The sequence below is a fragment of the Myotis nattereri genome (assembly GCF_964212035.1).
Source record: "Myotis nattereri genome assembly, chromosome: 9".
NCBI lineage: Eukaryota > Metazoa > Chordata > Mammalia > Chiroptera > Vespertilionidae > Myotis > Myotis nattereri.
In genome coordinates this window covers 77,210,515-77,237,269 of record NC_138084.1, presented here as the reverse complement: position 1 = coordinate 77,237,269, position 26,755 = coordinate 77,210,515, and the positions used below count along the sequence as shown (strand labels likewise).

General features: G+C 53.6%; 1 protein-coding gene across 2 annotated transcripts in view; it reads right to left on the bottom strand.

Moving 5' to 3' along the window:
• ZBTB16 (zinc finger and BTB domain containing 16) overlaps nucleotides 1-26,755 on the bottom strand; it is a 185,339-nt gene that overhangs the window by 84,514 nt on the left and 74,070 nt on the right. For both annotated transcript variants that reach the window (XM_081099172.1, XM_081099173.1), the window contains exon 3: nucleotides 7,646-7,743. In XM_081099172.1, the coding sequence (XP_080955298.1) occupies nucleotides 7,646-7,743 (98 nt within the window). The remainder of the gene's footprint in view (nucleotides 1-7,645; nucleotides 7,744-26,755) is intronic.

Below are 26,755 nucleotides of genomic sequence, written 5' to 3'. Positions count from 1 at the left end.
CTCTGCTTGGTATGGACCTCCTCGAACAAGCGCCACAAGACATGCTTTTTAGTCGCAAAGGCCGCCAGGACCTTGCAAGCCTGAGTCCTGCTCATGCGCATGCCCACATTCAGCTCGACTTAAGGAAACTAGGGACCTAGAGCCAAGCCAGGGAGCCCCGCTCTGGTCCCCGAGAGGCAGAGGGACAGAGCACACAGGCCGCAGGTGCTGGGAGCTCTCAGGGTGTTTGCTCAACACTACCCCCGCCCCCCCGGCCTTCTGGGCCATGGTGACGTTTCATTCCCCATCCCAATCCCCACCCAACTTCCAAGAGAAGAACCTGAGAGGGGTGAGAGGGGAGAAGACCAACCGTGACGGATGGAGACTAAGGCACATGAAGACCTAAGCAGGAAGGTGGGACACACACGGGGGCATAAGGAAAGGCCGAGGTTAACCAGACCCAAGGACAGGGGCGAAGAGCTGGAGTGAGGTGACCGGAGAGAAGGGCAACGCTGAAAATGAGCCCCTGCTGCCACAGGGAGCTCAGAGAAGGTGCCAAGGATGACTGCCCGCTGCCAGCGCCTGTGGGTGGCTGGACCTGGTCTCTGGGGCACAGCCCGGCACACTGGGGCCCAGACACGGCCTGGTCAGGGGGCCGGCGCACCAGGGCTGAGGAGAGAAGAGGATGACCAGCAAAGAGTGGCGGTGGGTGCATGTCTGGGAAGCAAAAGGAAGGTGGAAGGCCCTGGAAGTAAGAAAACGGCCCTGCCTTTGGGCGGGTCCCACACAAACATCCCACCTATGGCCTCAGGAAAAACAAGAGCAGCCAGGCGGCCAGCGGACAGGAGAGGAGAGAGAGGAGAATAGCAGCAGATACACAGAGCCGATTTCTCTAGAGCCAATCATTTTCTGATAATAATGTCATCATCCAGCTCCACAAAATCATATGGTGGAATGACAGGGGGTGGGGATGGAAGAATCAGAGGAGGAGCGAGGCAAGAGGCGCACGCGCGCACACACACACACACACACACACACACACGGAGGGAGACACACAGAGACACAGAGAGAGGGGCAGGGAGACAGAGAGGAGAGAAGGTTATTACATAATTTCCACTTTCTTCCCTCCACCCTTAAAGTAATGTTCTATCAGAGAGACAGGCTCCTCTCTGAGGGGGGAAAATGACAAATCCAATCCAAAATTCAACAGCCTGTGTTCTGTTCAGAGAGCACACAGTGTACTGTACAGCCCATAAAACTCCAAACAGCCTCCAGACACTGCCGCAATCGTCCTCCATCAAAACACTTTGTCTTGCATACAAAAATAAGATCCAGCGCTGAACAGAATACGAAATCAGCCCATTACAGTACAGGGAGACTGCTACTTAGCAACGAGGGGGCTCTAAAGCCTCGATGCTCTACAGGAAGCAAAATCTGTCGAGCCTGTTGGGCAAATGATAAACATTAGCGGTATTAAAAACACAAGAGCCATGTAAATGGATAGACATAATGTGGAAACGAATTTATAGAATAAATGGGGATGGGGGACTTGAGTGTAGGGGGAAAGGCTGGGATCCAGAGGGGTAGAGGCAACGAGCTTCCCAAACCCCTGCTAAGGCACCAGATGGAGGTAGAGACGTGTATTTGGGGGGGAGCTATGTGAACCCCCTCTTCACGCAGGAGTTGTCTGTGAAGGGGTAGGAGGGAAGTGGTGGAAACACTGTTTAATACAATGACCTGCCATGAACTTTCCAAACTTTCTCTGCTCAGCTGGCCTGACGCAAGTGGAATCTTCGGGGCGGGGTTGGGGGCGGGCACACACCTCTAGCAGCGAGGCGGGGGAGGGGCGCCTTCTGCCCTGGGTGGGCATCACAGCCAGCAGAGCACAGAACCTGTCCCTTGCTGTAAACAAAACCCCTGGCCAAGAAAGAAAAGTTAAAAAAAATAAAAACCCAGATAACAAAGCCAGAGCCACCCCATCTGGGCTGGGAAAATCAGTGTGTTTCATCAGGTAAAGGGGAAAACTACCCTGGCTGCGCACCAGCAGCAGGGGTCCGGATCCCAGCCAAAACAGGAGCGAAAAGCAAAACCGCGGCCTCCTGGTCTCCATGTAGGTTCTGGAGGCAGAGAGTGGGAAGGGTGGGGTGGGGGCGGTGAGCAGGGTGGGGGGAGGGGGCATGTATTTTTCATCAGCCGGTGTATAATTTATAAACAGCATTAAACAGTTTTTGTTTTCCTTCTCCTCTCCCGCGGACGGGCTTGGACAGCAGTCAAGCCTGCATTAATTTCTGCTCTGGGTACAGTGTGTTCTTGGAGGCACATCTGCAAGCGATCATAAACTCTCTGGAATGCTGGCAGAACATCCAGACCTGCGGGCAGGCCAGTGACGACACCGCTCTGGGAAAAAGTTCGGGAAGCCGGCCAAAGTCAGAGCGGGGAGGGGAGAGGGAGAGCGCTCCATGCGAGCCCAGCAGAGCGGCTGCTCCTCGCCCTGTCCCCTCGCCACACCTGGCATCCACGCGGACCAAAGGGGAGGCGGCGGGGCCTCTGAGCCACGCACTGCACCGCACATTGCCCTTCTCCATCGTGCCCAACCCCCCATCGTGCCCCCTGTAGGCGTGGGGGGGGGGGCGTGTTGAAGGGCCTGAGGAAGATTCCTCCTGGCTCCCTCCTGGCTCTGCCCGGAGGGGAAAGCTAACCAGAAGGGAGCAGTGACATTCACTGGACAGAGGGCATGAAGTGACCATGGGCTCGGCCTGCCTGGACAGCCCCCAATCTCTTGCTCTCAGGAGACACCTCATCTGGGAGGAGAGAGGTAAATGAGAGAAGGAAGCTGCCGGTCCTGAGAGCCTCCTGTGCACCCTAAGGGGCTTCTCCCAGCTCATTTCCTCACCCTCGCAGTCCCAGGGGCTCCTCCAGCTACTCTGCTCCCCCCACCTTCCTTGACTTTGGGAAGAAGAACCCTGAACCCGAAATTTACATGTTCCAAAAACAAGAAAAAAGGGAACAAGTATGATCCACACGTCTTTAACATTTTGTAATTTTCTTTCCAATCAGAACAGGGGGAAGCAATCTGGTTTTTGGCCCCAACCCCTCCTGCCCCTTCCTGCCAGATGGATGACCCAGGCCCCAGGTGATGTGCCCTGGCCACCCACACGGCAGCTGGCATCAGACAATCATCACCCGGCTCCATATTCTTCTGTCCCAGTGGCTCTGGCTATGGGAAGAGGGTATATCAAGGGAGATTTCTCAACAGCCATGGCTGCTTACAGTGCCCAGAGAGGAGCAAGGAGTAGGCACAGGGGACAGGCCCCTAACAGCACTGGGCTCTCAGGCAGGTGTGTGCCCCTAACCAGTGCAAGTGGCACCAGCCTCTCCATACTCCAGCCATGCCCCCAGATAGCCTGCCAGTCACGCCACCTCTCCATGGACTCTTATAAACCCTACACTCCTGCCTAGTCTACATCAAAAAGCCCACAGTCCTTCCTATTCCAGAGCGGGGAGGGCTTAATCTCTTATTCTGTCTTCCAGTGGCTTTCCAGGGATGCAGGTAAAATGCATACCGTTTTGCTACTCAAGGCCCTCCATAACCTTGCTCTAAGACCCTTCCGTCTCCCACCCCCACCACGCAGCCTACACTCCCCAACTCCATGCATATCACTCTGGTGAGCTGGCCTTCCCCATCCAGCTCCTTTCAGAATCCCCTTCTCACCATCCATTAAGTCTACGACCCTCCGCCTCTGAATGCCTCCCAGAACTCTTCACGGTTCTCTGCACACTCTACCACCTTCTTTCCCCACTGCCTTCTAGTCAAACGTCTCTCCTACTGGACAGGAGTTGTTCCCTGAGGGCAGGGGTGCTGTGGCTTCTCCAGGGTAAAGGACATTTGCTAAGTAAATGTCCGCTGGCTCCGAAAATGAAGGGCACTCCCAGAATACAAGCAGGCCACAGAAATATGCAGACCTCTAAATAGTGCACAGCCAAGTCAAAAATAGGGGCCAGCAGTTCTGGGTGTGCTCACTTGTAATCCACCAGGACGGTAAGCCAAGCTGTGGGAGATATTACCCAATAGGAAACCATACACTAGCGAATCGCAGAACCAACTGCAGTCACCGCCCGGGGCTGTGGCTTCGCATGGACACCCCAGAGCTAGGAATCGCCTCTCGAGTGAGAATAAGGCGCGCCCAAGAAACAGCGCCCACCCCTACCGCTTCCACGGCGGTGGGGCAGCCACCTGTGAGGAAGGGGACTGCAGAGTGGCTCTGGGACCCCAAGGGGCTGGGCTCCTCCCCGCTCACCGCCACAATCCTGTACCCAAGGTGCATGCTGTCGGAGGACCAGCTCCGCAAAGCATGGGGGTGGCCACTCTTCTGGGCCCAGCCTCTTTCCCAGTCCTCAAACCCTCCTGGGGCCCCCAAACTGCCTCGGAGAACTTGGGGCCTCGCCAGATCAGTCTCATTAGTTAATGAGTGAGGTTAACGTTGGCTCATTTAAACTTATTGTTATCATCAGGTACATCTCGCAAACACTTGACTAGTTAACACACTCAAATCGAAACCAAAGCTTCAATTAAAGTGAACATTCACTACTACCATTGAGGGTCTCAGAAAAGAAAAAAGGAGGAGAGTGGGAGAGAGAAAGAGAAAGAAAGAATTGTCTCTAGGAAGGGCCTCCTACAGGGCAAACTTCTAATTAAACAAATTGTCAATTTCCACACAATGAAAACTGATTTAGGAATGTAAATTTAGCAGTCTAGTCACTGACAGACTCACACAGGCTGATTTCCGAGGCTAAGGAAATGGAGAGAAGAGAGAGGGGGAAACGCTGAGGGATAAACAAGCCAGAGCCATCAGCCTTCACAAATAACAGCTCTGCAGATTCAATGTGGGCTCGACTCAAGCATGGGAGAAACACTTTCCTTGCCTCCTCCTTCACCCCACCCCTTCCAGATCAGAAAAAAAAATTAATCGTGTATGATGACAAACTTGGCTCAGCACTCACTGTACACACTGTACCCACAAGGCTGGCTTCCAGCCAGGCCTGGCCCAGTGCCAGAGCTACAATAACAAACACCCCCATGCTAGCCAAGAGGGGGTGGGGACAGCTAGCACACAGAGCAAGGGAGAGCGAGGGAGGGCAGGCTGTTCTGCTCTGCTGAGCAGGAGACAACAGGAATGTGCTCGTGCAAGAGACAGCAATGACATTCAGGGGAAGCCAGGACACCATGACCCCACCCGGGCCCCAGGCTCACTTCTCCATGACCTGCCCCCTTTAAAAAAAAAAACAAAACAGTCCCCAGGGTTCTGGAGCCACAGCCTTTGAGCATCTTCTGCAAAATGGGTCTGCACTGCAGCCCTCAGGGAACATTCTTGCTGTCAGCTTCCTGCATGGAGCCTTCAACACAGGCAGCAAGAACATCTTGCACATCTCCTCTACACATCACACGGTTCTGTTATCCAGCAAGGAGAGCAGGAGCCAGAAGATGGGAGGCCCGACTAGTGCCTCCAGGATCTGAGGGAGAGAAGGCCTGGCACCACCAGCCCAGCCTCCAACCCACCCCCCGCAATGCCAGGTCTCTCTCTGCCTTCACTGTTTAACAATTTAGCAAGTGGTCTTGCCTCCCTAAACCCTCGTTGTTATTTTACTTTCAAGACATCCCAGCGAAGGGGTGAAAGGTCTGTGGGACAGACCTGTCTCTAAGCAGCTCACCGTCTGTTAGAGAAGCAGAGGGAAGGGCAGGCTACCTACGCTGAGCACCTGTCACGCGCCAGGCACAGCGCTAAGAACCTGATGTGAGCCACAGCCGCGCAGAGGCAGGCGAATGCTCACCTTACAGATGGGGACACGGTGGCTCACAGAGCTTACATCTCCTACCCAAGGTCACATGGTCAGCACGAATTCCTAACCCTGACTCCCAAGTAGAAGAGATAAGGCAAGTCCACAAATAGCCGTGATATGAAGAAGAACGAGTGTGCCCAAAGATGCTCCAGATAAAGGCATGGCGCGAAGAAGAAGGCGCAACTATCCTGCTGGGGGAGGGAGGAGTCAAGGACGGCCTGGCAGAAGGGCCCTTGAAGGTCTGGGAAGACGGGGAAGGTGATGCCACGCAGAGGGAGCGAGGGGTTTGCAGGCAGAGCAAACCCAGAGGCTGAACAGCTTTGTTGGCAGACAGCTCATGAAACCCACCCACACTGAACCCTAAGCAGCGTAAAAAGCTGAAGGGAAGCAAGAAGACAGACGATGCAAGTAACAGAAACGAACAAAGGAGTCATGAGCCCCGGGAGACGCTGAGTGCAGGGACACCTGGACTCGGGATGCCGGCCAACAGGGGACAGGCAGGCGGCACGAGGATGGGCAGTGGAGCCAGGTGTGGGGTGGAAAGGCTGGAAGGGAAGGAGGAAGGGGACACACAAAGACAGGCGGACGGAGGGGACATGCCAAGACAGACAGCCCCTCCGTGTAGCCTGACCCCTGGATGTGGAAGGAAGGAAGGACAGGAAGCGAGAAGGAGCGAGGGCCCTTCAGGCAAGGCAGTGAGCCGAGGCACTGAAAACCACCACACGGCACCTACCCGACTATCTGGGCGGGAGATGGAGTGAGGACAGCCTGCAGCCCACCACCGACCGGGCACACACCCCAGGTGACATCACGGCTGGGGCAAAGAGGAAGGTGGAAGCAGAAGCAATCGCCATTCGTTACAAAGCAACTGTATGCCAGGGTGCGAGCTACAGATGCCTTTAACATACATTCTACCGCCTCATACTACAAGGAAGTATACGAGCGAGCAACACCTGCATTTACAGATGCGGAAACCGGGGTTCAGAAGGCAGATCTGCCCAAGGTCCCACAGTTAGCACATATCACAGACAAGATGGAACCTTCATCTGCACGACCCAAAGCCCATGCTCATTTCACAAAGGCTTAGCTGCCTGGGGACCAGCCGCCGAAGCAATCTGGGGGAGAGCCCGCAGACGCTGACCGCTGTTCCGAGGGGAGAGCGAGACCAGATGAGAAGGTAGTCCCTTCCTCTCCCCCAAAATGTGCCGCCGAAGCTGAAGGAAGGGAACGAGAAGGAAGCGTGCACAGGCCGGGCAGGGGACCGGGCGGGGCGGGGCTGGGCTCTGCAACTGAAGCGGTGACCCTGGGCCTCCAGCAGCACCAGGGGGGCTGCTGTGTCCTGCCTCCCACCATGAACACCCGGCCCCCCTGAGTCAGGGCTTCTCCCCTTTTTAAACCGAATGCGGCAGAGCAGTTTTGCCCAAACACGAGAAAAAATACCGACAGCCGCCGAGGCGACCCCGCTGGAACGGGGTAAAATTAACTTGCAAAACACAGCACGCGTAACTAGCTCTGTGTTCCAACCTTTCTATATCTATTTAATTAAAGGCTCCTGGATAATGTGAACCCAATAGTCAGATTCATTAGAGAGCGAGAACCTAATTCCACCACTGTTTTGCTAATGAGGCCGCATTCTGCTTTGGAAGGTGGAGCACAGCGTCAGGATGGACTTTCTGCTCCATGAACCTGGAGGGAGCACCCACGGGACAAGGTGGAGGGCGCCAGGCCCGGCGGGCAGTGGGGACGTCCATTCTCTGAGTGGAGGAAGGAAAGAGGGCAGGAGGGGGCTGTTGGTGCGGGGAGGGGCAGTCGAGGCCTCCGTGCCTACCTGAGTGAGCCAGTAAGTGCATTCTCAGTCGCAAACTATCGAGGAACCGCTTTCCGCAGAGCTCACACCCGTACGTCTTCATCCCGCTGTGCAGCTTCCTGTGGGAAAAGGAGAAGACAGGTTGCCGCTGCTCTGGCTGGACAGGAGGCCCTCCCTCGGGCAGGTGACAGGAGGAAGGAGGTGCGGGAGTGGGAGCCGGAGCTGGGCACTGGTGGAGACAGATTGCCTGAAGGCCCCTCTTCCCTACGGACCCTGCAAGGAAGACCCTGCTCCTGGTCCAGGGGGTAGGAGAACAAGCCCCCGCTTACTGCTCACTCACTGGCACATACACACACACACACACAAAACACCCCAAAATCGGATCCAACTTCAGAGGGAGGGAGGAAAAAGCCCAGGACAGTCAGACAGCCTGGGCCTCGGCCAGAGCACTGCCTCGATCCAGCACCCACTCCGGTGGGATGCTGCAGGCAGTGAACGCGCTCAGTAACGAGCTGTACGGACACGAGATGCTCCTCTCTCCGGCTTCCAGATGTTCCCAGAACCACAGCGGCTCCCCAACATGCATGCCTTCCCCTAAGCCCAGCTTTAGGACTTCCCACTAGACTTGCTGCAGGGTGGGCCCTCCCAGAAAGAGAGGCTTCGAGAAACCAGGGAATAGCCTACGAATGAAAGGTGGTCGTGGTCATGTTTGGTTTTCCAAAGGACTGTCCTACACGTTACCGCGTTGGACCATCGCCGCAGTTCTGAGGGATGGGTTTGGCACATGGGATCGCCCCAGGAGACAGAGGCCCTGTCGACAAGTGACCGCAGGCCCAGCCGACATGGTGCCCTGCCCCGACTCCCGAACCCAGGGCCTTTCCCACCGGCCCCATGGCCCCATCAGGAGCCAGCCATCGAGCCACCACGACGCAGGGAAGCAGGGCTAGAGGGAGCCGAGCACCGGGAAGAGGTTTCCGAGCACACACACTGGGCTCTGAGCGGCTGGCTGGTGTGTGAGCCATCTGGCCCAGAACACGGACTTCCCTCCCACCCACACTCCTGTTCTCAGGCCTTTCCCTGCCTCTGCCAGGATCCACCTCGACCCAGGTCTGCCCCTCACCTGCCCAGAGGCCTGGCCCCGAGGAACAGGGTGGACAGCAGCAGCCAAGGGCAGGAGCCAGGTTGGTGGGGCAGGCAGGAGGCCTGCAGGCGCCTTAGAGACAACACACTATTGCAATCGAATGTTGATGTGCTAAGGTCATAGTGAAAGGCTGGAGAGAGAGCTGCTGGCACTGACGCTAGATAAACGCGGGAGGGGAGGGGGCGTTATACACTCGAGCCAGCAGCGCGCAGTCTGGGCCTTAGGGCCCAGATCATGGCAACTACACTGAGCCACCCACTGCCATCGCCTTCCAAACCCCACAGTGAGAACCCGCAGTGTCGGAACCCTGGGGCCCAGGTGAGCCCTCTCGGCGCAGTCCCTGCCTGAGGCCTGTGGTGTCCAGTGTGCGCGCGCGCCACGGCAGACACGCCCAGTCCCAAGCAGGGCTCTTTCTCAATCACAGCGCTGTTGCTGGCTTTCCCTTTACTCCTTGCCAAAGCCAACAACTGATTTCTCAATCACACACACACACACACACACACACACACACACACCCTTGTCCATGATAGTGTAGTGCACCCCACCCCCATGTTATCTTTCTCCGGGCCACGATGACCCGTCCCAATTGAGAAATAGTAACAGTACAGAACATTTTAACTGAACATTTTTGACTCTAAGTGTATTTCACAATGCTGGGCACTGGGACATGTCTTAGCAGCATCCTGGACAAAGCGTGTTCTGGATAGCCTAGCCCCTTATCCGTGAGAGATTTGTTTCCGGGGATGCTGAAACCGACAGCACCGAACCCTATACTATGTCCTATGTTTCCTCTCTATACATAGAATAAAGCTTACTTTATACATGAGGCAAAGTAAGTGATGAACAGCTAGTAATAAAAAATAGAACAATTATACCATACTATAATAAACGTTACGGAAATGTGGTCTCACTTTCAAAATACCTCCCTATACTCTACCCACCATTCTTCTGATGGTTAGATACATCCCTACATGGTAAGATGAAGTGAAATCAACATTGCGACACCGTGTTAGGCTGCTGTTGACCTTCTGAAGACGTCAGAAGGAGGGCCACCTGCCTCACGTGACCCTGGATCACCCAGCCATGACGATGTGAATGGCTGGACGTCAGGAGCAGACGGCGTCGGTGGCTGGAAAAACTTAGTATTTTAGGACCATGGCTGTCTGTGGGTCCCCGAAACCACGGACAAGGGGAGACCGCTGTACAGCTCCAGGCACACAAAAGTGTACACACACGAGGAGCACGCACATGCGTGATGACTGCGTGTCCTGTCGCCTGCAGGCATGACAGATATGTGCGTCTCTAACAGGCGGTCCAGGGAGGGGCCAAAGCTCTAGTCACGCGTGGTTCAGCACGTGAACCTCTTGCCCGCATTCATGGTCAGGGTGGTGGCTGGCAGAGTCTGAGTTTCAGTCTTATTTATGTTCGTCCTTCCCTTCACTAGTGACTTCCTAGCTCCCAGGGGTGCCCGCTTCCCAGGACGTGGCTGTCAGGAGGAAGAGGGGGGACAAGCACCATTCGGCTTTATTTTCCCAAAAGGACTCCGGAGTACCGGTCTTCGGTTTCAGGAGCCACTACCCTCTACCGGCCCTGGGACTCCCACCTCCTTTTCACACCAAGCTCTTCACCAAGATGAACACTTCCTGGGTAACTCCCCGCCTTTTTTCCAGATGAGAGTATCTGATGGGCAACTGGTGGCGGTGGCTTTCTTGGCCGACTGCACTGGGGTGTATGAGAGGTGCCGTGCTCCAGCCCTCCACTGCGCAGGGGCAGGGGCAGGGGCAGGGGCAGGGGCAGGGAAGGCTGCCCGGCGAGCAGCCCCAGGACCTGGCTCCTTATCCCGACTCGGCCATGAACCTGCTCATGACCTTGGACAAACCACGCCATGGCGACCTCTGCAGGGTCATCACCTGTAGAGTGATGTGGGTGACAGCTAAGGTTCTGGTCCCGTCTGGAGCCAAAAGTTTATTATTCAGAAGTCTTATCCACATCCTGTTCCTAGCCTCCCCGGCACTATTTATTCTCGCAGAGCCACGTGTCCACTCGGGTGACGTCCCACGACACCCACGCAGTCGGCATGGGAGAGCCTCAGCAAAAATCGACACCCCATCGCAGAAACCTGTTCACTGAAAACATCCTCCTACATGACCTCCTTCCCTCACGTGTGGTCTACCTTTCGGTGAAAGTATCTCCCAGATCTCATCACCAGCCTCTCTTCTGGTGCCGCCCCGTCGCCCGCCTTCAGAGACACAGGTGTCCTACCTGTCCAGTCCTTGGGGTAAGGGCACCGGCCTGCACCTGACCCACTGACTCAGTGCCCCACACCGCTCACCAGAGGCGCCCATGTGACCCCACAGGAGTGTGAGAACAAAGGTCCTTCCCCTGGCAGAGGGACCAGGGCCAAGCACAGAGTCCAGGAGAGAGAAGGGGACGCCTCCCAGGCCTGGTGGCTCCGTGGAGCCCAGCACTGGCCTGTGTGTAGCTTTCATTGCTGTTCGGACCAGGGAAGACTGTGAGGAAGAGGAGCCTTCTCCTAATTCAAAGGAAAAGAACTTGGGTTCGTTCAAGGGACTTGCGACCGACAGATTCCAGGGCACAGTCTGCAGAATGGCCAATACGGAACTAGAATTCCAGCCGGCTTTGAAGTAGAGTACACACTTGTATGAGCTCACAGTCTGTCACTCTTCAGACCACAGCCCTCACTGCCATGACCACATTCGGCAACTGCAAAGCATTTTGATTAAAATGGAAATTCTGTCACCTCTTTTCTCCTTACCAGGCACACCCTTAGTTTCCCAGTCTGGTCCTGTCCTTTCACAAAGTCCAACTGCTCCTGGCCATTGGAAGTCATCAGGGAGGAAGGACGGCAGGGGACATCTTTCTGAATATTGCTTGGCTTTCACTCTCCTCTAGGAAGCAACATTGCCCTGGCCGGTGTTCCCAGCGGTTAGAGCGCCGGCCTGCGCATGGAAGGCTCTTGAGTTCCTGGTCGAGGGCATGTACCCGGGTTGCAGGTTCAATCCCCAGCCTAACTGGAGTGTGTGCGGGAGGCAACCAATCCATGTGTCTCTCTCTCACATCCGTGCTTCTTTATTTCTCTCCATCACACAAGATCTCTCTCTCCTCCCTCTCTCTCTCTCTCTCTCTCTCTCTCTCTCTCTCTCTCTTCTCCTTCTTCTCCTCCCTTCTTTCTCTAAATATCAATGGGGATAATATCCTCAGGTGAGGATTAATCAAACCAAACAAAAAAGAAGCAGCGACACTGCTGAACGCCATTTTGAAAGTAGCCCCGCTCCAGGGGGCCCACGTACCTCACTCTGTACTCAGTGCAGGACCATTCTCCCCCATACGCTCAGGTTCTCACCATCCACTTTGGGGAGCAGGCTCAAGTTCTCCCCACCCCTAGCTCTGCCCCTTCGCAGACCACGCCTGGCCCATTGAGTAAGCTCACCTTGACTTCCACGGATTTACATTTCTATCCAAAAAGACAAAGAAAAAAATGAACCTCGAACAGGTTTCTAGCTATTTGCTCAAGAGAACTGCATCTTTATGAGAAATTAAGTCTAAACCTTTTAACAAGTAACCAGAGAGAAAGGCTCATTCCTTCCCACAGATTCTCAACCACACAATTCTCACCAAGGTAGCAAGTCCACGCTCACCCAAACCATTGATTGCAGTACTGTTGTGAGTCTGGGAATGTACAGAGATTTCATCTGCTTTAACCGGCAAATGATACAATGGCCGAGTATGATGCTCATGTACCAGCGGTATAATGTTTACTTTTCCTCTTCTTCCTGGGCCTAGTTTAGAAGGGATTGTTCAGTTCTGCTAAAGAGGTTCCTCTACTTAAGGTGGGGTCTAGGCACCCTCCTCCCATCCTGACAACATTCCAAGTACAAGAGCTTCCTGGGCAGCCCCCACCGAGTGCTGGGCCCTGTCCGGTGGCTCCTGCGGTCCACACAGGGAAAAGCGATGGCTCTTTCATCGCTGCCTAAAGCCTGAGCTTCAGACCTCCCCCAGGCCACCTGGAACAGCAGCTCAGTGAGTGGCAGCAAGGAGAGACCCATCATCCCCCCCCCCTTCAGCCTCCCAAGCACAGCTGCTCCCTAAGGGGTGCAGAAGGGGCTCCCCCATCTGTGTCCCCCACAGCCAGGACCAGGGGGCAAGGCTAGGAGAACGAACAGCAGCACCTCGCACCTAGAGAGCGGTTCAAGGCCCAGTGCCTCCAATGTTCCCCTTTCTCCCAAGTTCCTCTGCCCGGAGACGCTTAGAGCAGACCAATGGGCAGGGGATGCCTGGGGTTGGGGGGACGGGGGGATTCGGTTCCAGTAACCTAAGGGCTGCCCTCCTGACTCTCCTCCCAGAAGCTGAGGTTGTCTGAGCCCTGCGGGCAGACCAGCACGGAGATGCAGGAGCTGTCCCTGGGGAAAGCAGTGGGACCACCCACCTTTAAATGAAGTAAAAATAAAGGAGGAAGGGCTTCGACAAGGTCATGTTTTCCTTGTTCTCAGTTTAACTGACTCCAACCCATGGACCAGCATCCAGCTCCCTGGTCTGAGGGCTCCACGTGCGGAAGTCATCCGGGGCCTGGGGCTTTTGCTTCCTGGTCCCGGACCATCAACATGACCTCACAGCGCTTCTAGGGGGACTCAGCACAGACATGGACGAGACAGGACATTCTGTGAACCAGATCCACACCAAAGTCTAAATGGCCCTCTTTTCAAAAGAGCCTGCTGCTGTCCTTGCCAGTTTTGCCCAGTGACTAGAGCACTGGCCCGAGCACCAAAGGGTGCCTACCGGGTTCGAATCCCGGTCAAGGGCACTTATCTGGGTTGCAGGTTTGGTCCCTGGCCTGGTCGAGGCACGTGCAGGACGCAACCAATCAAGGTGTTTTTGTCACATCGATGTTTCTCTTTCTCTTTTTCTCCGCCTCCCTCTCTTCCACTCTCTCTCTCTCTCTAAAAATCAATGTGGAAAAAAAATCCTTGGGTGAGGCTTAACAACAACAGCGACAATAAAAATTCTACTGCTGCCCACATGGAGCCTCCTACTCCTCTCTGAGCAGGACCTGGCCGAGTGGCACTGACCGGCCGGGGCCCCTGCAAGGCGCAGGCTGCCTCTCGAAATGCGCTGTCTCCAAAGCGACTAATGACTCATAAACCCAGTGGGAAGAGAGGCTTCCCCAGCCTCGCTCACCTCTCCAAGCAGAAACAGAACTGAACGAGGGACGAACGGACATCCTTCAGCAATGGGCTCACTCTTTCTCCCTAGACCCTTAATTTCGAAATATACCTTCAATGTCTATTTGCCTTTCATGCAAATGACAAGAGGGAGGCCAGGTAGTCTGTGACACTAGTTATGCCCAGCGTCATTCTCCTTCTGTACTTTCTTGGAATATCAAGTCCATGATTCAAGACTAAGCCCATTATAAATTCTTCCCAGCACACACAGGCACACACAGGAGAGGCTGCTGATGGCGCTGCTGCCACCCTCCCCAGGGCAAAGGGCTGCCTGACCGAGGAGACCCTGCCTGGGACCAGAGCGGAGGCCTGCCTCCTCCGGGAAGGACAACGAAGGGATGGTCCTAATCTTGGCTGCAGAACGGTCACCTTCATTTTCTCCAGGCATCAGGGGAATTATCCCTCCCCCACTTTTTCACGTGTTGAGATTATAGATAGTCATTATAAGCTACAAATGCTTAGCTGGTATTACCACAAATTATCCTTCTAGCAATAGAGTTTGCTGCTCCCTGACTTGTCAATATTAATAAACATTACCAAATGCTTTTACAACACAATTTATTTTTTAATACAGCTCTTTATGTATGCCATAAAGCAAATTTACCAATAAAAGGCAAGGATTTCAAGCAACGGATTAAAAAAAGCAACCAGGAACTGACAGTGGCGGTTAACACTTTACATGCTGCAGGACAGGGGGGTGGGGCGGGGGAGACAGGCAAGCGCCCCCCTGGGGGCATCCGGGCCAGTGCGGCCATGGAAGGCATGGCTACGTGGTTGCTTTGGAGCCTGTTAAAGGACGGGGAGAGGATAGCAAAGAAGGTGCTTTCTCAAGGGTCACCTAGAGTAAAGGTGTGGCACTCACTGAAATACTGGGCGGAGGGCAGGAGACGCGGTGCTCACCCAGCTCAGCCATGCCCAGCCAGTGACCTTGGTGAGACCACTCACCCTCTCACGCTCTCGCTTCACACTTTTGTGACACTGCAAGGGTTGAGTCCCTTCCAGTCGGGTTATGACACAGGAGAGGCTGTGGGGCGGACATGGGCCTGTGTGAGCCAGACCATAACCTCCTCCGTGAAGGAGCCAACCAGAACCATCCCCTCAACATCTGGCCCTGAGCCCAGAACAGGGTGGGGCTCGGTGCATTGTTGTTGAGTGAGCGAGCAAACATGAATGGGAATTCGAAGGGGAAAATGCAGAGGTGAAAACGCCCACCCCCTCTACACACACCAACACACAAACACATCCCCGTCCATGAACAGCAGTCCCCACGGCCCCAAAGCAAAGGCCTGCACGGGTTCTTAGAACGAAAGCCGTGCGACCTGCCTTGGCCTGGGATCCGGGCCAACCTGAGCTGCCCGAAGAGGGGAAGGAGCTGTCCCCAGCTTTGAAAATAGGAGGAAGGACAATGGCTTTCCCCGCGGCCATGGCCGCACCAAGTACAGTGCTCTCAGATAAGGCTGCCGGAGTGTTCAAATAAGATGGCAGACGTGACAAAGGCCGGCTAATCTCCCCGCAGCAACTGCTCACAGAAGGATCTTCATGGCCGCTGAGCACCGGGAGGCCTGGGCTTCTGGCGGTGACGTAACCGGGCCTTTGTTTTAAAACGCCGAGTTCTTCTAAGTCATTTATTTGAAATATCTCTATCAACAAATTTCAGCAAGAACAAAAGTTTTTCATTTGTGCGCTGGGCTTTAGGCTGATCTTATCGCACACCGTCTCGTACAGTCTCTTTCAACAAGGTTTTAGCGTGCTTATCTGCGAAGTTCCTGGTAGCCAAATATGATTGAAATGTTCTATTTATGCTCACTGGATTAAGGCGATGTTGCAAAACTGCACAAAACCTGGCAGATGTAAGCAAGGTATTACAGCCTGGCCAGTTAAGATCTGAGGGAAAGGGATCAATACACACTTTTGTAGTTTTCTTTTTTTTTTTTTTAAGAAACCAGAAAAGTTGTGCTTGTAGGAAAGGGAAGAGAAAAAAATAGAAACTGTCTCAAGATTTATAGCTTCTCAGAGCTTTTTCCAAGCCCAAAACAGAGCACCATGATGCATGCTTGATGATGTCAGCCCAAGGGAAACAAAAATAAATCCAAAATTCTCTCTCCAGGCCCTAAAAGGCCGGGAAAGGGGAACGAACGATGGTTATTGATGAACGATGTTCTTTGGTTTTTCTCTCTCACACCCGGATGAGGCATCAAACCAGCACAGATAGTCCATTTCTGAGGAAACAGTTTTCAGAAAGCTACAGATTCCTCCTTTCTCCCCGTTTTGCCTGCTGTGAGGAACGTCATCTCCTGGTTGTCCGGCTCGTCTGTGCATGTTCTCACTTTAGCCAGGAAGCCCAGATGCTACCTCGCATCCCACAGGCCAGCCAGGATCCTCAGCGGCTGCCGAAGATAGCGGAGGCTCATTCAGGACCCAAGAAGGAAGTTCCTGTGATTAAATCCATCCGAAACCTCCACAACACAGACCGCCTCACTCTTTCTGCCTCCGTACACTGAAAATTACACTCCTTTCCTATGAAGATTCTGAGCTGTAGAGCCATCACCCTAAATATTCTTGATGAACACAAAATAAGAGGTTGGGCAGATTAACCTGTACAGACACCAAATCGCACTGTGAAAGTTGCCATTTTAATAAAGGAAAAAGGCAAAAGCCAAAGAGATCTCATTTCTTGTTGTTTTTTCCTTTTAGCAACAATGCAAAAAATAAATAAATCTAGTTCATTGAGGTTTTATAGTAATAATGCTAATACATTTCTACATCACATGTACCTTTGAAAGGACTTCCTGAGGACCATATCAACCTCCATGTGGTTGGGGAAGAGAGTGCTGTCCCATTTTGTGGATGAGGAAAACTGGGACTGACTGACTTACTGTCCCATGTAAGCAGGTGGAGTTTCCAGGCTTTTCACCCCGGGATCCACATTCACATTTCCCCACCTGAGGAGAGACTATCCACCCTGTCCATAATGTCCTCCCAGAGCTGCCCTCTAAAAGTCACAGGAAAACCACCAGCAAGAAAGAATATCCTGAGAGAGAGAACATGCCTGGTATTCCCCTGATCCCAATCAAAGAGAAGCAAAAACAGAGGAGCTCAAAAGACAGGTAAGTCCAACGATGGCACCCAGAGTCCATGGCCAGGCTGAGTCTCCAGGGGACCAGATAACCTCCTACAGGGAAGGCACACTGCCTCGTCCCCTACTCCTGGCTCCTCACTATCTATTAAGCCCCTACTGTGTGCCAGGCTCTGGGAAGCAGACTGCACGTGAACTGCAGTCTAGGTAGGTTCTACCTCAACACTGTTCTCCATTATTGCACTTTATTGACTTCCCTTCTAACACTAACACAATGTACAGGTTTATATTATTGTTGTTTTTTACTAGAATTCTTTCTCTCTCCTAGACTGCAGCCTGCATGAAGGCAGGAACTATCGTCGGTGCCCTCAGAGTCTGGAACAGTGCCTGGTACAGAGTAAGCATTTAGTATATATTTTTAAGTCACAGGTTTACTGAGATACTATGCACATACCATAAAAGTCACCCTAGTGCAATGTGCCACTCTGTGATTTTCAGGATTTTCAGAGCTTTGTAACCATCGCCCCTATCTAATCTCAGAGCACTTAGCAGTCGCTCCCTACGCCTCTATCTCCCAGTCTCTGGCCACCACTCATCTCACTCCCTCTACGTATTTACCTATTCTGAACATTTCCTATCAATGCAGTCATACCATACGTGGCCTTCTGTGCCTGCCTTTTTCCGCTTAGCATGATGTTTTCAGAGTTCGTCCGTGTTGTTTCCACCTTTTGGCAATTATGAATAATGTGTCTATGAACATGTGTGTACAAGTTTTACCTGTGGACGCATGTCTCACGTCCCTGGGTATATGCCCAGGCCCAGTTGCTGGGTCAGTGGTAACTCCGTCCCTCACCTTTTAAGGAGCTGCCAGGCTGTCTCCGAAGGCAGCTGCCCCACTTTGCATTCCCAGCAGCAATGTGTGAGGTTCTGATTGCTCAATACGTTTTCGGACTAAATGAATAAATGAATGAAGGTCCTGCTGCTGGGAGGGCCCACAGAGAAGGGGATAAATTTCCCAGGCTCCTCCGGTAAACTCGCATCTTCATCTGCAGACATGACATGCCACACTCGTGTTTACCAGAAACCTCTATGTTTAACAGAAGGCTATTTATGTGTAGTTCATCCTAGAGAGGGAAGCAAATGGAAAATCAAGACAGGAAAGGAAAGCCCCAGACAGCTCACAGTGGGCACTGCCTTCGCATGTAATTCCAACCCCCCACCCCACCCCATGTCCAGACTCCATAATGAAATGGCGCACAAGCCTCGAGTAGATTGAGCTGAAAAATACGAGCAGGAATCCAGCTTCAGTGCAGCTGACTCTGATGTGGTCAGCGATGAGGGGAGCTTTATTTGACAGCCCCGCTGTCTCTGACGGGAAGTTTGAAAGTATATTTAATAATCCTTAAAATAAAAATACATAAATATCCCAGGCAAACCCTAGGAGAGGGACCCATGTTGTTGAGACATGGGCCGGCCAAGAGCAAGGCTGGCTCCCGTCCTGAGCTCCTTCCAGTGGGCGGGTGTCCAGAGCAGGCTGCAGGGAAAATCGCGATTAGGGGTCCCCCAAACTTCTTTTCCCCCCTCTTCTTTCTTTGTATAAAAAGGCCACCGTATTCCTTTCTGCACAGACTCCTTGCAAAGAACAAACAAACAAAGGCTGGGACAGAGCAAGGCCCCTCGCAAGCTGCGGGTAATTAAAACGGCCTGTAAATGCCCCAGCAGAAAGCACTTCAAAGAGACAGCAATTCCAGCGACGGCCAGGCCAGGCTCTGTGGTGTAAAAATTATGAGTTTTCCCCACGGGGAGCTTTGAAAAGGACAGGGATTGGTGGCAGAGGGAGGCTGAGCCACACAGAGGAGGCTTACAATTGGTGTCCACACCCCATGTACTGGGGACAGCGTGCGTGTGTTTGTGCGTGTGTGTGGCACGCAGGCGGGCAAAGAGAAAGGGGGGCGGCGTGCGTGTGTGTGTGAGGGCACCCATTTATCAGCGCCAGAGGCTCCGAGCGTGTGGGCATGGAGATAAAAGGAAAAACAAAATAAAAGCAGCAAATATGCATCCTCTCCCCCTGCTGGGCTGGCTTTCACGGGGAGAAGGACCGACGGGCGGCTTGCGTGCTCCTCCAGCTCCACTTGCAAGCCTGGGAGCTGGCGGGCAGGCGATGCCTGATTCCAGCTCCTCAGGCCCAGAGCAGCCAGGCCCAGCGGCTCTCTGGATATGCTGGGCCTTTCCAACGCAGAGACATACCTGGCGATGGCACGCCGCAAGCTATGTTATCTTAAAGTGGAGGATGGAGATTCTTAACCTTGACTTTGACTCCCTTCGTTAAACCCTCCGAGCTGCCTGCCTGGCGCCCCTGCCCCCTGGGACGTGATGACCAGGCCGTGGCACGAGCTGATGCACAGAGAACAGGTGGCAGCCTCGGAGCACAGGGACTCTGGCCTCACTCTTACAATAAACGACGCAGAAAACCCACCTACACATCAGTGATCACCTGGCCGTACGCGGCACATCTGTGAAAAGCCTATCAGTGGCGTATTTGTTCTGTATTCTCTCTAAGGGATCTGATGCCCACAAGGGGACATTTCGCCAGGCAGGAGAGTCACCATCATCGCTAGAGGCCTCCCTTGGCCCCTCCGCTCCCAAAGCTAGTCCGCTTTAGCCCGTGGTGTGTGTCTGCTGCGGCCATGGCACCGGGGCTGCCTCTGCCTGCTTGTCTGTCTCTCCCAACTCGATGGAAAGCTACCTGGAGGCTGAGCGCTTCCTCACTTCGGTGTCTCGAGCCTCGAAAGGCCATGTGGGTGCTCAAGACGTGCTGTGGGTGAGTGTGTAGCGTAGGCGTGTGCCTCTTGGCCACACTGCAGGTAACAAGTCAGGACTGGATGGGGCCATACAGCACAGTGCACCGGGCCTGGTTCCCCACCCTCAGCCTCGCCCTCGCCCTCACCAGGTAGCCAGCAGTGCATGCGGCCCACAGGGGCCTCGGGCCTGCCAGCAAGCCCCAGCTCGCTGGCCGAGGTGGCAAAGAAACCTCCGCTGGCCGCTGGCTTTATTTCCCCATAAACAAAATCCTGCTCGGCCTCCCTCGCAGCCGCACTCACTAACTCCTCCCTGACATCACTGGCTTTAAGCCCACACATAAAAATGTCCTTTACTATTTTTATTTAATGAGCTTTCATTTTCCTCCCCTTCTTTGTAAATGAGAAAGGAAAGCCCACCTCCTAATGGGGATGGGGGAGAGGAAGCGAAGTGGGATCTTTTTAAAATGGGCCATAACTCCATGGAAAGCTTTCTCCCGGCCCACCCCCACCCTCGGCAAGTCCTCCCTCCTCCTCCTCCCCGCCCCCTCCCTTCTCACATTCAAAACAAGATGCATGGATTTTAGACATTTGATTACTTTTAAGTATATATTTTCTCCTCAAATAGACTAAATACAATGGTTAGGAAATGTGACAGAAAACTATTCGGAGCCATTTATTGCCTTAATACCCACCTTTGTCCAACAGGCAGTTTTGACAACAGCGATAAATTCCAAATTTATGTCAACAGAGCATATGTTGGACACCTCATTTCTGAGCTAAAGCGGCATGCTGCCTTATAAATCACCGTTCTGTTTGAAATGAAAGTAGATTACAGGCCTGTGTTATTGAGCAGTTACAGCTATAGCCATATAAATCAGAACTTTTAACTCTAGGCAATCCGTTGTGCAATTAACTAAAGGGTGCTTTGTCATTTCAAGGCTTCTGCACAGACTTGGCAGGGCTCAGAGCTACCGGCGAAGGGGGTGGGAAGGAAGGAAAAAAGTTTTTAGGCTACAGAAGGGTTCTCGATTGCAGCGTCCATCACAACCCACAAAGCCTGCGGCCGAAGCAGCCGAACAAGAGCCTGGACTGTACACTGGCAAAGGCAAGCTCTTCGTCAGCAACCGCCACAGAGACAACATCACGCCGGGCACGTGCCACCCAGTCCCCTCCACAAGCCCAAGTGCCTTCTCCTTCGTTAAGGAGGCATTTCCGGAGCACAAGCCGCGTGCGTAACATTGTCTCAAGTGCTAAGATGATGCCGGGGACACCGAGGTAGTAACAGTAATTCAAGCAACAATATTAAGATGATGCTGAGAATGAAGAAGAACAAATGTGTACAAGACATAACACCATGTGCCAGGCCCTCTGCAGTGCGTGTTCACGCGCTATCTCATCCAATCCTTGCCAACAACCTTAGGAGGCGGCGATTATCTTTATTTCTGTTTTGCTGAGGAAGACACTGAGGCAAAAAGGAAGTAAACAACTTGCTCAAGGTCATAACGCTTGTAGGCGGCAGAGCCTGGTACAAACCGAGTTAGCAGAGGAAAGAGTTGAAGAACCCAGACTGAGACCAGCCCTGATTGCAAATTGCAGGTTACAATGCACTGGCCTCAACACGCAGGGGTTATGGAAACCACAGTTTTCTCATCTGCCAAGTGGGTTAATAATATTATTACCTTGGAGGGCAGAAAGATGAGACTGTGCCCGTAAAAAGGCAGCACAAGGTTAAGAACAATGTGTGAAGTAAACGGTGAGCTAAATGAGGCTGCAGAAAAAGAAAGGCAGACCCTTGTCCCCTGGCCAGTTTGTGACCTAGCTGGTGAGAAACAGAGGAAGAATCCTGAGAGGAGGATGGGGTGATGTGCCAAATGTCAACAAGTAACCAACACATGGGTGCTCAGGAGAGCAGCCGGTAAACAGTGGGTGGGTGGCTACAGGTGGCTCAAGGCTGAGCGGTCCTTTAGGGGGCTGTGTAAGCTCTGAAGGCCTCTATCGACTTACCCAGGTTGGGGAGAATGTAAACCGAAAGGCCTTGGATAAGGGAAAGAGTTCCACGTGACAGCAGCATCACACGAGCCAAGACTTGCCGTTAGGAACGGGCAAGTCATTCCAGAGGAGATTGGCCTGGTTTATGCAGACTGGCCAGGGGGCAGCGTGGGTGGGGCTAAGCTTGCAGAGGCCTTAGCACGGCTGGGGAATGGGGCGTCCTAAAGTGGAGGCTGACTTTGACCTCAGCGCTGCTGTCCTTGAGCAGCCACCCAGGTCCTCCCTGGAGCAGTGGAGCCTTCTGGGAGTGGCCGGCTCCGTGCGGGCAGGGACCACTGAAGGAGAGGCACAGAGAGAAGCATCCCCGTTCTGTATTGAGGATGTGGACATGTCCAAAGACAGCAGTTAGGTCAGTCTCCCAGACAAAATGCCAACACGATATCCTTGCCAGGCGTCAGTGAGATACGTGTGCTTCCCAAGAGAAAGAGACGGAAACCAACCTCCTATCGTATCTGCTGCCCAGCACAGGTGCCTGGCTCCGTGGAGTACGGGCCCCGGGGGGGGGGGGGGGGGGGGGACCCAGAAGTGCTGCCTCTTCTGTTTGCTACCTGGCAGCAATCCACCAATCAAACAGGCCCCGCCCACCGGGGGACGAAGGTGGCAGCATGGGCGGTGGAGGAGCAACGCTGCGGCACTGCTTCCCTAAGTCACCTGGAGCTGAGACGGCTGGGGAGCAGGATATCCGGGGCCCCTCTCTCTCATGAGCTCAGGCAGACTGAGAATCACTTGTGCCTTTACTGGCAAAGTGAAATATACAACCAAAGCAGAGGGCAACACCGTCCCCCTAACTCTTGGCATCTAGCTGGAGAGAGAAGACAAACACAAAATCATACAAAGTAGTTCTCACTCGTGTGCTCAAATGTCACCCCAACTGTCATCACCACACCCAGAGCAGTGGGAACCAGAAACTCAGAGGCCTCCCCGAGGAGGCGGCCTCCAGGCTGAGCTCACAGGACACCAAGGGTGCAGCAGGGAGAGCAGAGAAGACACGTCAGACGAGGGCGAAGCAGGCCCGAGAAGAGCGTGGTTCCTGCGCGAGGAGCAGCCAGCGCAGAGCAGCGGAGCTGGAGCGGAGGCGCGTACCGTGGAGCCACGTGAAATGACTTCAGCCCAGCACGCTGGTGGGCAGAACAGCAGGCACAGAGGGCCGCACAGGTGTGGGACAGAGGGAAGGGGACCCAAGGAGCGTGGTGGCACCAGAGCAGCGTCCGGCACGCTCTAGAAGCCCTCATGCCCACCCATCCGACAGGACAACGCACTGAGGAACAGCTGGCCGTGGAGATGGGCCGGACACTTGCTCTCCGGCCTCCTCCACCCTCCCATTCACGACAAGCAGATGCTTCACAGGGCTTTCAGGCGATGGGCCTTCCTGCCACCCTCTGCATCTGGGCACGGTCAGGGTGCTCTGTCTTGCCTGGTGGCTGGATGCCAACAAGGCAAGAAAATGCTGGACAGAAACCAGCCACCGTGCGAGTCTCCTGCTCACACACGTGGATGAGCGGGCACGTACCCACAACACACCACCCATCACCATCTGGCTGAGCAAACTGCTGGTGTCTGAGGAAAAAGGGGCGGGGGGAGAAAAACGTCTTCCAGATATTTGTTTAATATCTGAAAAGTGGGGAGCAGATGAAGTATACCAGTTTAATTTAGAAAATCATTGAGGAACTATTATAGTAAAATGAGGCTTCCAGTTTCTAAATAAAACCGAAACAATCCCGCTGAGCAGACGGGCAGAGCTGGCGGGTGAAGGCGCTGTGGAGAGGAGCGGCAAGGAAGGGAGGAAGTGCGATAAAAATAATGGAAGGGAGGAAGTGAGATAAAAATAATAACTGGAGGCAGAGAGGGAAGCGTGAGGCCCTCCCCTGCGGACAGAGGGTCAGCTGGACCAGTGAGCAATGGGAAGTCCACGAGTCCGGGTGCCAGCCTGGAGAAGGCCCCCTCCGTCTGCAGAAGTGTGGTCTCCACACTCCAGTGACCCCTCGTTCCCACGTGTCCATCGGCACCTACAATTTTCATCGTATAAATCTTCACGAAACCCCGCTTAGGAGGGAGAGGCTGGGGTGGAAACTGGGCATGGGGACAGGCGAGAGCAGCTCCCCTCAGGGGACAGGAGCAGGGAGTGGCCGTCAGAGCTGACACACAGGTGCTACCTACTACGTGCCAGGCACAGTGCTGGCGGAAAGGTTCAAAGAGCTGGAACACACAGGCTCTCCCTCACGGACCTTACAACTTAGTTGCAAGCACAAGTCATCTGCATGTAAAGATTAAACACCAGTTCCAGAGTCACAGGACAGCAAAGGACAGGAGGGCTAACCACTAGAAGAACAGCACGGGGGGTTTTGCATCCAGGCCCCAAGCAGCCAAGCAGGAAACAGCCCCTTCCCCATCCAAGGTTTCTTGCTCTCTGGGAACCCCACACCCATCTCCACCCCAGGCCTCCCTCCTGCGGCTCTTCCATCCTGTCCTCGCTCTGTCGCAAATGTCTAAGTCTGTCAGGCTGGAAATACTCACCCCACCCACTCTTCAGTCATACAGCCCCAGGGTCAAACCCCACAGCAGCCTCCTGTCCTCCTGTGCCACCTGCTTTTCTGTCCAGCGTGGGAACGGAGGACTGGGGGGTGGGCTTGTCTAGCTCCCAGGCACCAGAGGTCTCTGACAAGCTGCTCCCCTAAGGTCCTCCAGGTCACTCCTCACGCGTGGCCTTCCTCATGAGCCAGCGAGGAGGGCAGTGCTCACCTGAGTGTCCCCTCCGCACCTCTGGCCAATGCAGGACATGGGGCTCAGTGCACCCAGCACCAGCCGGGGCTATGTGCTCACAACAGCCGGTGTGCTCAGAGCAACGCCACACCGCTCCCCAGGGCTGAGGGAGACCATCTGTAGAGCAGGTTTCTGCTGCACTTGTTTCTCCACGGAATCCCCCCCTTACTCTGCCCAAAGCCAGGGACATGGTCGACCTTAATGAAATAATAGAGTGGGCAGAGGACTTCATCTCCCTTCCAGAAGACACAATCTAATTCATGCACTAATTGTCTTGCTGGGAGCCTCCAGGCCTCTCTGCACATGCGCTGGATGGATCGGGAAGTGTCATGGTCTGGAAATCCTAGAATCTAGTCATACAAATACTTGCTTGCCATCTGAACATCCACATTGTGTCACTTCAGTACACCCGACGAGTGTGTGGCCAAGTTCCTTCTCCAGTGAGGGTAAGAGAAAGTCCTACGAGCAGCCTTTTTATCTTTCTCATTTACTCCCCAGCCCCCTTTTCTTCCCAAGACCCCTGCATCTTGGAGAGGCCAGGAGACCTGGGGAGAGGGGAGCAGTAAGTGCGAGAGTAGGGGCAATGCCTTCTGCAACTGGCTATTGGTTGTGACCTTAGTCATGACAATGAGGTTAGTTTCTCTTTGGCAGAGAGATGAGAGCAGCAGACTTAACTGGTAGATAGGACACCCTACATGCAAGAAATAAGAGAAGACACAGATGTGGTGTCTGTTTCCATAATCGTTTAACCTTCTAAGAACCAGAGAGCTGAGAGGGCCTGGGAGGTCCTTGAGCCTTCTAGGCATCCAGGATAAGTATACTCAAGCATTACAGACAGAGCACCTAGAATAAATATTCCAGGTGACTCCCAGAAAAGATATGCCACATAGAACACGGGGAACTTGTGGAGATCTAGGGGACAGGAGAATGGGATAATAAGACAGCGTATAGGACACGTCACCTAGCAAAAAGAGGTAAGTCACAAACCCCAGATTCAGCATGACATGCCCCTCAAGGGGGCTGATGCCCTTCAGTTAAATCTACTTTGAATCTTAAAAACAAAACTGAATCACCCAAGACAAAGGCATCTTTGGTAGACATTATGCTCAGGTTCCCAGATAAGGAGTAAAACCTCCCAAATCAAACCCTTGGGAGGCGATATTCTGCCTGATGATTAGTTTCATGTATCTCTTCCGGGGAACTCTGGAAAGATGATCTCTGCACCTACCACCACAATTCCCCCCAGCCCCCAAACTGCCAAGAGATAGCAAGAACCTCAGAACATTCCAAAGCCAGTAGGGCAAAGTTGGCAGGCGGCCTGAAAATTGTGAGATCTTCCACAGACCATCTGAGCCTTCTAGGCCGCAGTTTCCCCACCTACTAGTACAAAATAAGGATGTTCTTTCCAACTTTGACAGCCTATGGACACATCTGTCATCTATGAGCTCATGAGCCCCTCTCCCTTATGGGGGCAAGATCCCATCTCCACAGTTGCTCTTGGGTGGCCCTAAATGCAGGGCACTCCTACCCTCCAAACAGTGGTAAATAACCTTCGAAAAATGTCAAGGCAGTACTTGAAGGCCAACTGCTATTTTTAGCTCTTCCTGGGAGAATCTACTTATTTTTAAAACTTCACCCAGGTTGTTTCCACAAAGAAGACAAGTTAAAAGAAGGACCTGAGCAAGGGAAGGTGCGGAATGATTTCAGAACCCCAGACCTCTTCTCACTGGGTCCAAGCCTACAGCTGTCTCCCAAGACAGAAGAATTTCTGCTGCATTCCATGCAACCTTCTTCCCTCATTTAGCCAGAGCCCTGCCGGGAGCTTCGCACCCACACGGAGAATTCACAGCACTGCAGAGAAGAGAGGAGCTGTCCCCCAAGAAGGAACTGAGGTACAGGGAAGAGCAGAGTGGCTCTGTGAGCTACACCAGAAGCTGGGTCAGTGCTGCCTTCTGGAGGGTCTGGGCGAGCATCTCTCCCTGACCTTTTTCAGCTTCCAGAGGCCACTCTCATTCCTTGGCCCATGGCCCCTTCTCTGGGATTCCGCCAGGTTGCCATCTCTCT